The 15,971-nt window shown below is 40.8% G+C and overlaps 1 protein-coding gene across 2 annotated transcripts in view; it reads right to left on the bottom strand.

Moving 5' to 3' along the window:
- TAX1BP1 (Tax1 binding protein 1) overlaps positions 1 to 15,971 on the bottom strand; it is an 82,169-nt gene that overhangs the window by 16,552 nt on the left and 49,646 nt on the right. For both annotated transcript variants that reach the window (XM_018576270.1, XM_018576261.1), the window contains exons 6-8: positions 3,398 to 3,546; positions 2,731 to 2,821; positions 436 to 621 (exon numbers count right to left, since the gene is read on the bottom strand). In XM_018576270.1, the coding sequence (XP_018431772.1) occupies positions 436 to 621; positions 2,731 to 2,821; positions 3,398 to 3,546 (426 nt within the window). The remainder of the gene's footprint in view (positions 1 to 435; positions 622 to 2,730; positions 2,822 to 3,397; positions 3,547 to 15,971) is intronic.

Genomic DNA, 15,971 nt, shown 5'->3' on the forward strand with positions numbered 1-15,971 from the left:
GGGGGTGCATTTAAGTGGATGTGTATATAATATTGGGGGCGGAAAAATTTCCGCCTCGGGCGCCCATAACTCTGGTTATGCCACTGACAAGGTAATAGCCTTGGCAAAAGTCAAATCTCCATTTACAGCTTGGGTCTAAAGCTAGGAATACAAGCTTTGTTTTCACTCAATTGCTCTATCCATGCTAAACAACATTGCTGCTTGTGGCAATCCCTGAACAAGTAAAAGAATGAGTGCCAAAACATTATTCACTGGCATAGGAAAAGTTCCTGTATTTCCATCAGATTGAACATATAGTTTCCTAGGTAGTAGTACAAAGGTCAGTGGAAAAGTGAAGGACTTCGTGGCTCACATACAGGAATAAATACTCTTCAGCAGACTAAACATAAAACACACAGCTTAAGTGTCTACCACTCCACAGCGAGCTGTTCCCACCTTCTCTGCACAGTTCAGAAGCAGGTCCTTGCACACCTTGTCCTTATCATCCAAACACAGCTTCGTTTTACCAAGCTCCTCCTTGTAGTGTGAAATTAAGTTCTCCTTATTTGCATCTAAATTTTTCAGTGTCTGCACCTCAGTAAGCAGTTTAGTGTTTTCGATTTCAGTATTTTTTAGGTGAACCTGTAAAAAGATATCAAGCAGTGAAGCAAATATAACTATACAGCCCAAAGGGATTCAACCAAACCTTCCTGGGATGCTAGGTAATAAGTAAAGCACACAAGTAACTAGTTGAACCTTTTTAGCCATTTAAAAATATTATGCTTAAAAGCCAGCTTTGCAAGGTAGTTGGAACTTTCCCAGCTTTGGGGCAAAACGCCACTGACAGAGCTTGGTTGTACCCACCAGCCCGCTGCTGTACCTGTATCAGAAGTGCCTTCTGCATCTAAGAAAATAGCAGGCAGCTTCTGGTGTCCGGCATTACGTACGACATATACTTTTAAAAATCATGCAGGCAAAATATAAACACCGTCTATGGACCTAAAGTATATTTCCACTTTTTCAGCCGAAATGGGATAATACCTGCTTTATGTTCCTTACATGTTCCCATTCACATAGCACAATGTACAATTAAAAACCAGCTGCTTAGCTTTTTATATACTGAAAAATCTTACTTAGCTTTCCCCTGAGGGTGTAAGGAGAAGAAGTGAGCAACACAGGGCGTGCAAAATGTCTGAGCTGTAGTGATCTGTTCTAAGGTAAAAGTAAGTGCACAGGAGCCAGTACAAACAATTCTATCATCTCCTCAGTACTATGCAGGTACATGCGCCCAGCCCAAAACACAAGAGAAAGTGTCACATCCCCCTTACTGGATTCATTCATCCGTGCACACAAAATACATTCTGTGTGTAAATGTAGAACCCAAACCCAGCCAAAATGTTTTCATTTTAAATCAGCTGATGAAGTTTAGGAATCCTGTCAGCTTTTGTATTACTTTTTTGTCGATCCAATGTGAAAACAACACATTTTTTTCTCTATCCCAGTGTGGTAACAGGCGTTACTGGTACATTGTTATATACTGTAGGTCTCTACTGGGGAAAACATCGTGGGGAGAATTTTTCAAAACTGGAGCAGACAAAATCTGGAGAAGTTAGCCATGGCAACCAATCAGCTTCTCTCTTTTACAAATAGTAACTTAACAAACTGAAGAGAGAAGCTGATAGGTTGCCATGGGCAACTGCTCCAGATTCTATTTGCTCCAGTTATGATAAAATTCCACCCTTTGTATTTTGCTGCTCACTTAAAAGAGAACTATGGGGTAAGTGTTTTTCCCCATAGTTCTCTTTAGGGTCATGGGAGGACATATACAAGCTATAGCTTACGGTATACCGAGACCGCCGCAGCCGGGACGGATCCCAACAATACTGTTGAGGTACACCCAGCTGCGTGAGCGACAGCTGGCTCTGCCTATCTAGAGACAGGGCCAGCTGTACCAGCCCCCTCCCCCGTCCATTCCTCCAGTCAGTGCTAGAGGATTGGAGCGGGGAGGGAATCCCTGCAGGGAGCCGTGAGTGACAGTCACAGCTCTTTGCAGGGATAGATCGAGAAGTGAGCGACGGTATGTGTTCGTTCTCTTCCCGATCTATTGAGCCGACCTGTGACCATTTCATTGTCACAGGTCGGCTCGAACTATGAGGATGAGTGATTTTCACTCACCTCATAGTTCTCCTTTAATGAAGATGCAGTGTAGAAATGAATCGTTACCAAAATGGGCAAAAGGCAATGCAATTAGGACTAGTAACTTATGGGCACAGATATTTTAATATAGCAAGGATAAAATGTACACAGTGGAAACAAACAAGAATTCAGTTTAAAAGACTAATAGAATGCTTTTATAGAAGAGATTTAATATGTTACATGTTGCACTATGGGGCCACTGATTGCACAAGCAACGTATATAAACCTCAGTCATATAAATATGCTGCTATTTACATGCAGATAGCCGACTCAGATCTGGGAAAAGTAAATTGCAACGAGATGAGATGACTAGCTGCGGGTGGAGTTTAAAATAGTGCCTTTGCCTTGATGGGTGCAGTTGCTGTGCACTGAACCTGATCATTTGGCTGGCATTCTTAAGATAGTATTCCCAGAAGACATTCTTACAACTCTAGAAACTCGCAGGCTACATCATGCCCCCTAATATACATCAGATGTGCGTCAATATGTCCTGCAGATGCCAATGACAGTACGCCATCTTTTTACATAGACTGACAGATATCACATATGCCTTACCTTGTACAATTCCTTTTCATCCTTCTCATTCTTTACTTGAAACTCCAACTGCTCTCTTTCCAGTTTCATTTTCTTCAATTTATCTTTCAGGCTAAAAAGAATAACATGTATTATTACTATTTTATCTTATTAATATGTTATCCAGGATAGACGCATGTGGAGTGATGCTCTAAATCCTATGCCATGGTAAAAGGTGAACAATTTGCCTGGAGGCAATTATGTTGGTGAAACCTATGCAGTGGGCATTAAGTTCTATATTCTATTAAAGTGATACCAAACTCAGGAATTCAATCATAAAAATGCAAGTACTTTAATAATAAAAATGTATCTTATTTGTCCATCACTCAGCTCTAGATCATCAAATCATCTCTGAATTGGTGCTGGCACTGTCCTTCCTTGTGGAGTGTGGCTACTTTTGTTCCCCATGGTCCCTGTGTGTGTTGTAAAGTAGCCATTGCTCCAAGCTCCCTCCTGTGATGGACTACAATCTCAATACAAATGAGCTAACTAAACGTGAGAATGTAGTCTGAATAAAGAGCTCTCAGTACAAGGGGATACGCGCTCTGCAGCCAGTGTTAATGGTACCTTGGACAAATCCCTCCCCCAAAAATAAACCTAATTAGATACCCAGAGGAACCCCTATACCACACTAGACGCTCAGCAGTACCTGTCTAATTCAGTTTCCTTTTCTATGGCTTTCTGAGTCACAGACAAAAGGTCTTCTTCAAGCTGAAGGATTTTTGCAGACATTTCCTGACATGCTTTCTTCTCGGTTTCACCTTCTGACTTCAGGTTTTCAGTTGTCTGGAGCATTTGCTGATCAGAACAAAAACATATAAAAATCGGTCACTCCAAGTCAATACATTTTTGGAAACAGATTAAGATGTTTTAAGACTGAAAGTCATATAGGGGATCTATGCCTAGAACACCATTAGTACCTGAAGCAGGTCATGATATCCGCCTTCTGTTAAGCGCCTGAGACTCGGGCGGGGAAGGGCAGCACTAGGCACCAACCATGCTGTGCTGCATGTGCTGACAGGAGGAGCACAAAGTGAACAGTTGATGTTTTATCAATGTGCTGCTTTTCTTTTAAGGTGGCCATACGCTGTGCTTACCTGTCCAATCAGAAAGCTGCAAAAAGGAAAGTGACCCCACTTTATTTCTAAACAAAGAATGCGCCGTCACGCTCCTGGTCATGTTGACTGGTAAAAGGTGCATAAAATCGCAAAAGTGGCTGGACAGAATTCCAAATCCTTTGTCAGAGAAGACAGTTCACATGTAGATTAAAATCAAGTATTTAGTTGGTTTGCCTGGAGGTCACTTTTCACACTTCAGCTTTTTTAGGTTTAAATTGACATTGCTTTTATGACACCTTGGTAAGACATTACATTTCCCATATACAAGCATTTTGGACCACCAGAAACTCCATCACATTGTGATGCCTAATTTGTGGCAAATGTTACTTTTGACAAATAAAAATAGTTCTGACATGTACTAACAACCAATAACATGGAGGGAATAATATAAACAGTAATTCTAGAGCCACATACATGTATCATCATAATCCTCAAATGACTGCACAGTCTTTTCTTTCAAAAGGTTAACCGAGCAGATGACCATCAGGCATGAAACTTGAAACAACCGGTACATACTAAGCAGTGGAAGGAAAGCTCTAAAACATGTATGTGTATATCATAAGAGCGCATACCCGCGAAATCGCAAAAAATTACCATACCCCAAAATTGGCCATAGGCGACACTTTAAAGCTTTTACTGTTCATCAGTTTAGCCTTATCAGTGATTGATGGCCTAGAATTATTGCTCAAGCTCCGACATTCGCAGTGACATGTAACATGTGCGGCGCAATGGTCGTTTTCGCATGTGGCGCACCCGACGCATGTTTGCAGGCTTATGTGGGGGCGGGGAACTTTAAACATTTTTTGTGGGGTTTTTTTTTAATTTTTTTATTATATGCGACTTAAATTTGTTTTTGTAACTCATTTTTTTCACTTAACTTTATTGCCATCACATAGGTAGGCTAAGAAGCCCACTATGTGATAGCCAATATACAGTGACAGGCCCTCTTTGTGGAGACATCAGTAGTCTCTAAGACCCCTAAAGTCACCTAGGGACCCCCAGACAAGCTGATGAAGCCGGGAATGATAGCTGAATGCGGAAGTGATGTAATATACATCACTTCCTGCATTCAGAGGGAGAGCGTGTACTGATCAACCTCTGACTTCCGTTCACAGAGCCACTGTGCCAGGCCCGGGTCCACAGTGGACCTCAGGATTGGTGGACGTGGAGGGGGGCTGCACACCTGCACGCATAATACAAGCGATCGGGCGTCTCTTAGATACACTTGTTTGTAGACATTTCAAGCCGATTTTCTGCTCGTGTGCGGCGGGCATGAGCTTGGCGGGATAGGACATTTAAAAACGCCCACCCGCATTCAAGAAGCCACCGTGCGGCTGTTTAATTACAACGGCCGGACAGCAGGTGGTTAATTAGTCCACAATTAGGCTAAACATGCCGATAACTGCAGTCCAACTTACACAGGGTCAACTTACCTATGTCAACGATGTGCTGAACCAACAGACCAGTGTATGTTTACAACACAGACCCAGATACTGTGGATAGGAGCGACTAGCTTAGCTGACCATACATGAAATATCCCAGACTTTAAAAGAGCCAATTCATTTTTGTCTATTATGGCAATAAAAGCCATATTGTACAGTCTACATTTTGGTCCATGGCTAGACAGAATTCCACTTGGATTTATTTAAATAAAAAATGCTGTGAGGATACAGCTGTCGGACAAAAGAGCAGATGTTTGTATTCATATCATTTTCTTTTTCCCAGCAGAACACTGTATAGAAACAACATACCAAAAATAGGAAAGCTTACTAGAAGGCGGTCAGAGACAGTGGCAGATATGTCAACCCTCATTCTATGGCAGCAGCCAGCAGGACAATTTCCATTCCCCATATGAAAGGTTACCCTAAGTAGTGGCAATCACAATCTGAAGCATGGCTAGGACACTAAAGCGCCAAATGATGTACACATTAGAAAAGAAAGTAGCACTGTATGTTTAACTTCCAACATGGATCCCTTCCAATAAAAAAAAACATTTGTGTCCTGTAGAGAAATGTAAATAAAAGTAATTCACCGGCACACACTTGAAGGGTTGTTAAAGTATTGATATGTTTATTCAATACCCAATGTCCCATACTGTCATACGGTGCTTTTGCACGGCGCCATCCGTGTGGTCACCTGGGCACCACATATACCTTGTGGTTTTGAGACCGTGGCAGTGCGAATGGGATTTGGACTTTGCTGTAGAGAAATGGATCATTAAGTGTGGTAGGTTATTGCAGCATTTAATGTAACATAATTGTCATTTCACAAATGTAAATCTATTGCTTTCTTGGTCAATGAAGGCACCCTTACTGCCCACTGAGGAACCCTTTTTGAGTGGGCATTAGCTCAAGGAGCGCATTTTATTTGACTAATTGCGTAAAGACGGGTATACACACTTCATCAAGAACCAGATGAAATTCAATGCATGGGTGCCGCTGTCGACACCTTTCCGACCAGCATCCCTAGATCAGCTGATTGAAGAAGCAAGTTAGAAAATTGTTGGCCGAACAGAGCTAGCAGCCAATGAGGTGCCGCCTCTGTTTGTGTATTCTGACAGCGGCCACTGTCAAAATACAAACAAAAAGAGATTCCTTGGTCAACGCTCGTAAGCATTGATGGAGGAAACTGTTCTATTTTCTTTGTTCAGCCGGCAGGTTGAACAAACAGAATATACCCGACTTAAATGGAGAGTCAAACCAGGGTCAGGGCACACAGAAGATGCTTTTCTGGTTACCAATGTTACCAGCAGGTACTGTCATAGCCGTGCTTTTAGGCAGGACTTTTCCAATGAGTGGCCAACATACGTCCCTAGATCACCAGCACAATGGATATTGTAAAGCAGTTTGTCTTGTTGTAGCACTGCTCTCCCTCAAATGTAAAAACAGAAGCACTGGGCAAGTACACTTTATCCCCTGTATATATTCCTGGTTTTCTTGTTAAAAAAAAAAAACACAGACATAAAAGAATAAAAATTATGTTCAAGTATATGGTACAATAATGACTCAAAATATATACAGACAATAAAAAAATTGAACTTGCCTTTAAATAAATGTGTTTCTGCTGACAAATAAAAATGGTTCCCAAAAACGTTTCAAAAAGTTTTATTTGAATATAAATTCTAATACTATCATACAAAAATGCAGGCCAGTTAGCACGGTGAACTGTTCACTGGTGCATGTATGGAAATGAAACCGAGAAGAGAATTTACTTGGAATCCACATGCACTTATTTGATTGTTTACTAAAAACCATAAAAAACCTGCAAAATCTAGTTTTCACAATTATACTGAGATTATGATATACGGTCATTGACCTCGGCAAATTAGGGCCAGATTCCTACAGAGTTATGCAATGATTACAGTTCATTTAACATTTTCATGTGTAACCTTCAGGTTCAGTTCACACAGAGCACAGAGCTCTACAGCACTAACACAAAAGGAATAAAACAGCAGCCACGACAATCCTTCTAAATAATGAAATATTTGACACAAATGCAACAATGTCTTACTGCAATGATAATACAACACTGATCTGAATTGGCAACGTCTATTTATAAACAATTTGCAGAGCAGTTGGACCTGCAAATCTCTGTGACCATTCATTCTGTGCGAATAGAGGCCACAACAAATGTTCTTAGTAGATCATCTTTTCAGGTCGAACGCAATGAAATACTACATTTGACTTGAAAAGAAAATATATTAAGAACGTTGGTTTTTGCTTCTATTCACACAGAACAAATGTTCGCAGAGAGTCATAGAGCAAATGATTCTGAACGGTTTATACATAGACCCTAAGCCAGGGCTAGCCAAACTCTGGCCCGCCAGCTCTGGTGAAACTACAAATCCCATGATGCATCTCTATCTGGGAGTCATGTATGTGGCTGTGAGAATCATGCAATGCCTTGTGGGATTTGTAGTTCCACCCCAGCTAAAGGGCCAGAGTTTGGCTACCCCTGCCCTAAGCAGTTATGAGGTTGAGTAATCTGTAGCAAATCCTGGTGAGCAGTAAAAGAAATGCGTTTTGCTCATTTCTAGTTGCCATGAGTTACACACATTTTCTTTCACTATGTAATAAAACAGGTCCACATGACTTAAAGGACATGCAAACCCAAGAACAAAATGTAAGATATTGCGGCTTACTAACTAGCTGTACACTGAACCGAAAACAATGGTATCAGCTTTCCCGGCTATCTTGTTTACTACCAAACAAGTCCCTACCGTAGGAGGAGGGTGGGAGAGGGGGGGGGGGGCAGTTTGTGGTCTTTGGGTAAGTTCATACTGCACAGCTGATGCTGTGCGTGTGTCCCCAAAACAGTGCTGATGCGTTTGACTGAGCTGCGTTGCACTGTTTTTTGTAGAACTTTATTAAAATGTCACATTTTATGCAGTTCTATGGGCTCGCTGCAATGAGGTTGTACTGCGTTTCACTGTGTGCTTAAAAAATAGTACTGCATGCCATACTTTTTTTTTAAGCTCACAACCCCAGAACGCGGTGGTGTAAACCGAGCCCATCAGTGACAAGGCAATTTGCCTCGTCTGGCGTTCGGACTGCGCTGGAATAAACGGAGAGCAGCTTAAGGTGACGTCACTGCTCCATCTGCGATATAGTACACTGGCCATTGCCACTCTAGGACAGGAAGTGTGTTCCTGGCAGGCTCACCAGGTAAAAATAAAGGGAAAAAACCCCCGATATAGTTAGCACATCTAAGGGCCGATGAGCTGAAATATGTTAACTTCTGCGGGGATTTAGATAGTTTAATTTCCAAAACATGCCTCTAAAAAGGTTGTGTTATAACTTCCATTGTCTCCAATGACCTCCCTATGATACAAACAGACACTGCCTGGCCAAAAAATAAAAAAAAATCACACACACACACACTAATATTTTGTTGGACTTAGCTTTGATTACGGCACACATTTGCCATGCCATTGTTTCGTTAAGCTTATGCAATGTCACAACATTTATTTCCATCCAGAGTTTTATTAATTTTTCACCAAGATCTTGTAGTGATGATGGGAGAGTCAGACCACTGAGTGAAGTCTTCTCCAGCACATCCCAAAGGTTCTCAATGGGGTTAAGGTCTGGACTCTGTGGTGGCCAATCTTTGTGTGAAAATGATGTCTCATGCTCCCTGAACCACTCTTTCACAATCTGAGCCCGATGAATACTGACATTGTCATCTTGGAATAGTTCCGTGCCATCAGGGAAGAAAAAAAATCCATTGATGGAAAAACCTGGTCATTCACTATATTCAGGTAGACAGCTGACCTCATTTTGTGGAGACATAATGTTGCTAAACCTAGACCTGACCAACTAAAGCAACCCAGGATCAAAACAAAACGAAATCCCAGTGGTGACTTTTTATTTTGGCCAGGCAGTGTACATAGTGGGATTGATTCATTAAAGTTGTAGAGATATTCTACTTGGCATTAAAAAAAAAAAAAGGTGAAGCTGTGTTGACATCAATTAACCAATCCTGTGCTTGCAAAAATCCAGTTGTTTCTTTTTTCCTTCACACACGATTGGGTACTCAAACTGAACACATGTTTACCATTTACGAATATTCACTCTGCAATATAACCATTTGCTTTGCTAAATGAACATCCTCTACTCCTTTGTATTTATTATGTATGCATGATTGAGATAAAAGCTCCATGTCTCAATGATATCATGCAGCAAACATTACATTACTCATACATACGAAGCTTATCTACAGAGGAAGCTTGTTTTATACGTCATTCACACAAGAAACGGCCGGCATGTACAGCTCCGTGCTGCGTGCACGGCTGTATCGGGCAGCTCCCGGGAAGGACAGGCGTGTGATTAGTACGCAGCCCCTGTCCTTCTCTATGGGACTACGTGGCTGTACGCCGCCCTACGCTGACCCCTAAGTGCAGGTACGTACGGATGCGGGTTTCCCGGTTAGGACGCAGACAGGATCAATCCCGTCAGCGTACGAGTACGGACACCCGCAGGGTGGCGTACGGCCACGAAGTCCCACAGAGAAAGACAGGGGCTGCATACTTATCACACGCCTGTCCTTCCCGGGAGCTGCCCGATACGGCCGTGCACGCAGCACGGAGCTGTATGTACCGGCCGTTTCTCGTGTGAATGAGGCCTTAGACCTTCTCTGTCAATGATGTGTGTATGTACTGATTCTCATTGACCTGGCACCTAATCCTGCTACCTGGGACGAAATGGAAAATGTGATCCCTTTTAGTCAGTCATAATCGACAGATAACAGAAAATAACTTTCTACGAATATACAAGCGGAAATGGACCAAAATTCAATGTTTATGGCTATGAAGAAAGTAGATGGAAAGAGCTAAAAAACACCCCCAAGTAGGTTTACAATAAATAAATAAAACAGATGAAAGGCCAAGGCTGAAATGTTGATCACAACCTACAGGTGCCCATAGACATTGGGAATGGCTAAAACAAGATCTGGTGAAAAGTCATGTCCATTGGGCTTTCAGGAGAAAAGTAAGAGTATAGCATGCAGATATAGGGTTTATTAAGCCAGGTTCAAAACCCAACAGCCTTTTAGTGACAATCCTTTAACCCATTATCTGTCCCTTAAAGTCAGGATAGATGGCAATAACTGGTTTGAATATGTGGCAATGGCACTTTCATTTCAGACCCAGCGACTGAAGACTGTACACTTGGCAGTGAAAGGGTAAGTATAATCTTTAGTTTTAGGGTTACAAAATGGCACTGGACAGCATCCAAGTTTGCTGTAAACTATTCAGGTACAATAAAATATAATGAGAGGCTGTGTTTACTCATTAATTGGGAAAATCATGCTCTGAGCTACAGTAATTAAGAAAATGACTTTTACAGGCACCGTGGGGATTGGATGTAGACGCTACAAGTCTTCATTCCAAACTTGCACTTTCATTTGATTTAAAAAATAAAACCAGGAAACACTTGCCCATATCTGTTGTAGAACTCTCTGATCCTGTATACTTGGCCTTCTAGTTCCATGAGGAAAAAAAAACTCCAACAGCAGCCCTAAAATTCATGCATCCATTACATAGACTGGTTTACACTTATCCCCCCCCGAAAGTCCACGTCCTTGGGGGGGGGGATAAATCCCCTTTTACGGTGTTATGTCAATGGAAAAGAAGAAAGTAGAATGGGACACATACAGAATCATTTAAGCAGCTCCCAGACAAACACAGAGGTACAAAGGGCAATGAGGTACCCAGAAACCACCCAGGGATATAAGGAGGGTGTATACCCACCCCATCCCAAGGACAAAAAGGAGGATACCATTCCTGTGACAGGCTGATTCTCCCCGTAGCTTGGACCCATCCATCTGAGGGGGGGCACTGTGACAGAGCAACAGGTCACTCAGTCATACGTGTCCTCCTTGGAGAACACTTGCCCTTAGAACCAGAATAGGGCTGTCACAGCTGAACCCGCACATAGCTAAGGTTCTGCATGCACTTGCTGGCTGCACTGGGGGGACTACAAGGATCTATATTATCTAGCCTGTCACCCAGCTAAGCTGTTGAAAGTCTTGCAGACTGAAGAAAAGAATAAAAAAAAGATTCCCTGCAAAAAGAAAAAGGAACTAAGTTTCCCAGCAGGGAGATTAGGTCCTTACTCCTTGACATTAGGCAAAAAACTAAGCTGCCTCTAGCAGATGGGGGTTTGGCTACCAGCAAGGGCCACCATTAGGCTGTGCTTTTTGTTTGTGGCTAGTGTATCCTGAAGGTGGCGCTATAACCAAATGGTCAAAATCTAAGGCTGGGTTCACACCTAGGCGTATCGAATATGCGCGTTTGTCGCGCGTTTTGCAGTACAAACGCACGTTTCCGAGGGCTACTTGGCTGTATCCCAACGGAAACGCACAACAAAAACGCTCCTGTACTTCTTTGGGCGTAGGGGGTTTTGTAGCTCGTTCATACGGCCTGTATTACGCCCAAGTGTGAACCATACCCATAGGAAATAATGGGATTTCTGTGTTTGAGCGTTTTGCAGAGCCTTCGAACGTGCTACAAAACGGCCAGGTGTGAACCAGGCCTAAAGATCTCCACTGTGTCCTTCAATGAATAGAACAGAAACACTTTTTCTTTCACAAAACATGCTGTGACCATGCTGCCTCCATTCATTGTGTGACCATGAACAAATTAAAAATCCCAGATAGTCCAACTGACTGTTAGTCTTACACTGCGGCCTTGGAGTCACCATTTCTGAACAGTAATTTGTGTCTTTGTTTAAATACACTTTAGTACATAGGTGGACAATGTCTCATTATTAGTGAAGATGAGAAATCTAAATGCCATTTCTAAGACTACCTCCTCCACACCCACCATGTCTCTTAAACTGAGGCAGGCAACATGAAGCTTATACACGTAAAAAGTAAACCATGTATGGCACCACTGCGATACTAAAACGTCTCCACTTTTTTTTCAAAACAAAGAGGCGATTTCAGTCTAATTGGGCTCACACTGTCAAGGAACATTCCTGCTAGGTAGTTGTGGATGCAAAAAGACAGGTTTCAGGAGAATGTAGGGGCATATGGTTTCTGAGGTCCAGATTTCACGGTCAGTGTATTTCATACACATCACACCGACCATGGTTACTATACAAAACAGCTAGGAAAAAATATTGAGTCATAGCCTATAATATTCACTCCTGCTAAAATCATCCCAGAGAGCGTGAATTCTACCAAGTAAAATAAGCTTATACAGGTAAATACTGCAACTTAAATGTTTTCCCATAATAATTCTGGTTTATAACATACAGTATATAGACACAGACATAGAAAATCTTGCAAAATGATACGCCCCATTGTTTCCACATTGCTATCTTCTTATTGTTGATGTTTAGCAACATTCATAACAGCAATGATAAGAAGAAAACCTGCATACATGACTCTCGTAATAATCCGATTCGTTTTCCAAACATCTCCAGATTCAAAACAAAAACTTGTGCATTGCCTCAACTAGAGCTGCAGCTAACGATTATTTTCAAAATCGATTAGTTAGCCGATTATTAAGTTCGATTAATCGGTTAATCGGATAAACAATAAAATACATTTTAAAACATGGCTCCAGTGATGGGACTACTAGTTTGTATTGAGATTGCAGTCCATCACAGGAGCAAGCTTCGAGTGGTGGAAGTAAAAAAGAAAAAAAATAGTGTGGTGTGCAATATAGTGAAATGGAAAGTGTAAAATTATACAGCAATGAATGCAGAATGGCACCGGCTATAGAGGACTACAAATCCCAGCTATAATACATTATACAGCACAATGCAGAATACCACCAGCTATAGAGGAATACAACAAATCCCAGCAATAGTACATTATAGCTGGTGGTATTCTGCATTGCGCTGTATAATGTACTGTTGCTGGGTTTTGTAGTCCTCTATAGCTGGTGGTATTCGGCATTGCACCACTGTATAATGTACTATTGCTGGGATTTGTTGTACTCCTCTATAGCTGGTGGAATTCCGCATGACGCTGTATAATGTATTATTGCTGGGATTTGTAGTCCTCTACACAGCGCAGTGCAGAATATCACCAACTATAGAAGAGTACAACAAATCCCAGCAATACATTATACATACAGTGTATGATGTATTGCTGGGATTTGTATTCCTATGTATAATATACAGCACAATGTACCATCAGCTATAGAGGACTACAAATCCCAGCAATACATTATAGAGCACCATGTGTGGGAAAGTGCAGGCTTACCTGAGCAGTCTTCCAGCAACTTGCTTCTGAGATAGGTGCGTCGTGTAAAGCGTGGATGCGGGTCTGGCAGCGGTGAGCGTGATTTGGGGAGGAGGTGCAGCGTGTGTGGAGCCGTGAACAGGGCCAACTGATCGGAAGCCGATTAATCGATTATTGAAAAAGTTGACAACTTTTTCAATAATCGATTATAATCGATTATGTCGATTAGTTGTTGCAGCCCTAGCCTCAACACTGTCCCCTTATACGATCTCTCCCCCTATAATACATTAGTTACAACAAAAGAGGGGGAAAAAAGGGTTTGTGGAGAGATAGATACAACCATTGCTTGTATAAAAATTAGATCAAAATTTATTAGACATACAAAAAATTGTGAATAAATAAAAAGGTAAAATTGGATCTCATAAATTAAACATTCAATAAATATATGCCCATTCGGTACAATCTCAGGCCAATAGCATATATTTATTGAATGTTTAATTTATGAGATCCAATTTTACCTTATTTATTCACAATTTTTTGTATGTCTAACAAACATCTCCAGATAATAGTTGTTTTTTTTGGTTTATGTTTGTTTTAAAACTTTGCCAAAGCGAGAATTACAAAATCTATTGCCCTGCTGCTGGGACCAAAATAAAAAAAGTCCTGCATGCTGCATTTTGGATGTGATGACCTGTGTTTTGTATTTCACAATCATTAAGTGGGGTTTCCTGCTTGTTAGCATGCTAGTCAGCATGTCAATACATGATCATTTTCTCTGCCAAGAAGGTTATTCTTTTAATTTGGAAATCGCAGCTCTCCCCCAAACTCACCGAATTAGTGGGTATTATAAATTATTTGTTTCCCAAGTTCAAAATAATCTGTAACAGTAGAGCATGCCCGCAAACATTTTATAAGATCTGGCAGACCTGGCTCAAAGTCTCTGGGGACCCTACTTGGAAACCCTCCCTGGGGACTGACCCATTCTCTGAACTGTGAATGTTTAATGCTCAGGGTATTTTTCTGTGGATAGCCAAACTTTATATGTCCTTTGTGTCAGCAATAATGTCTCATGCTACTATTTCTGTTTTTTTTTTTTTCTCAGAGCACTGAAGTGTATGAGTGTGGCTGTGAATGTGTTTTTTTAATTGTCTCTGATGTTTCTGTTGTGCATGTGTGAGTGTGTGTGTGTGTGTGTGCTGTTGTTGTATTGCGTTACTACTTGTTTTTGATTTCTCTTGTTAAATTAACAATTAGGGCTGGTAATGATTAAAATTTTCGTGTTCGATTAATCAAAATTATTTACAATCGATTAATTATAACGCACATAGAGATCCAACTACATTGGCCTATAAATCGATCAAAAATTTAACGAATAATCGAGAAATTAAACTTTAATTTCCACAGCCCTATTAACAATATTACAAATGACGTTAATACCTGTTTGAGCATTGCACATTGGCACATACATTTTAGTGTGAACAAACCCCCTATGAGTCAGATTTTTTTAAACTGCAGCTTAAATTTACAAATCTCCTCTGCTGCTTAAAAGTAGCACTATGCCCACATAAAACACAATGCTGACCACTTCTCAGGATCACGTCTCTTTTAAAAGGGAAAAATGTCACAAGACATATGCAAAACTGCCACAATAAACTTTCCAGGATTGCAACTTGCACATAGACACAAGTGCTTCAAATATTTGAATGCTAATCCCCCTTTGTTCATCTAGAAGATGCAGCATTTGCTTGAATTGCAGGTCATACTTATTTATGTGAACTAAATCCAGACTTGTCAATTATTTGGAAAATGTGAAAAGAAAGTTATGGCTATATTATGCTAGCTATATTATGCTAGGTATACAGATTATGCAATACAGATAGCAAATGTACCGATCCTTGCAGTATGACTAATACCGAATACGTTCATGTTTACTGGAAAACATTAGTCAGTCACTGCCGAAATAAAAGAGTTGCATGACTTGTAAACACAATACAATCCCACATTTTAACATTTCAATAGAAATACAAATATTTTAGACAAGGCAAGTGTAAAATCACTGGGCGATGAGTCTTGGTGTTTCGGAATTTATTTTAGAGTCCACCAACGTGTTAGCGTAAAATCCTCATCATAAAGGAAGCGTGCCCCCTACAACTTCTGCCTTCAGCAACTCACAGCCGATATACTGATACTTCCTTCACCGTACAGGCGTTACACACAATGAAGAAGCTTACGTATAAGTGTACAGATTATGTGTGACACTGGCATGACTACGACAAAAGAAGACTCATACAAACTATAAAAAACATATTAAAAAAATTAAATATAAATATATAAAACAATAAAACAGTACATGCATTAAAAAGAAAAAATAAACTACCGCTTGTATGATGAAACAATTAAATCATGTAGATATTT

Source organism: Nanorana parkeri, unplaced genomic scaffold, assembly GCF_000935625.1.
Source record: "Nanorana parkeri isolate BGI_ZX_2015 unplaced genomic scaffold, ASM93562v1 scaffold4, whole genome shotgun sequence".
In the NCBI taxonomy this organism is placed as follows: Eukaryota; Metazoa; Chordata; class Amphibia; order Anura; family Dicroglossidae; genus Nanorana; species Nanorana parkeri.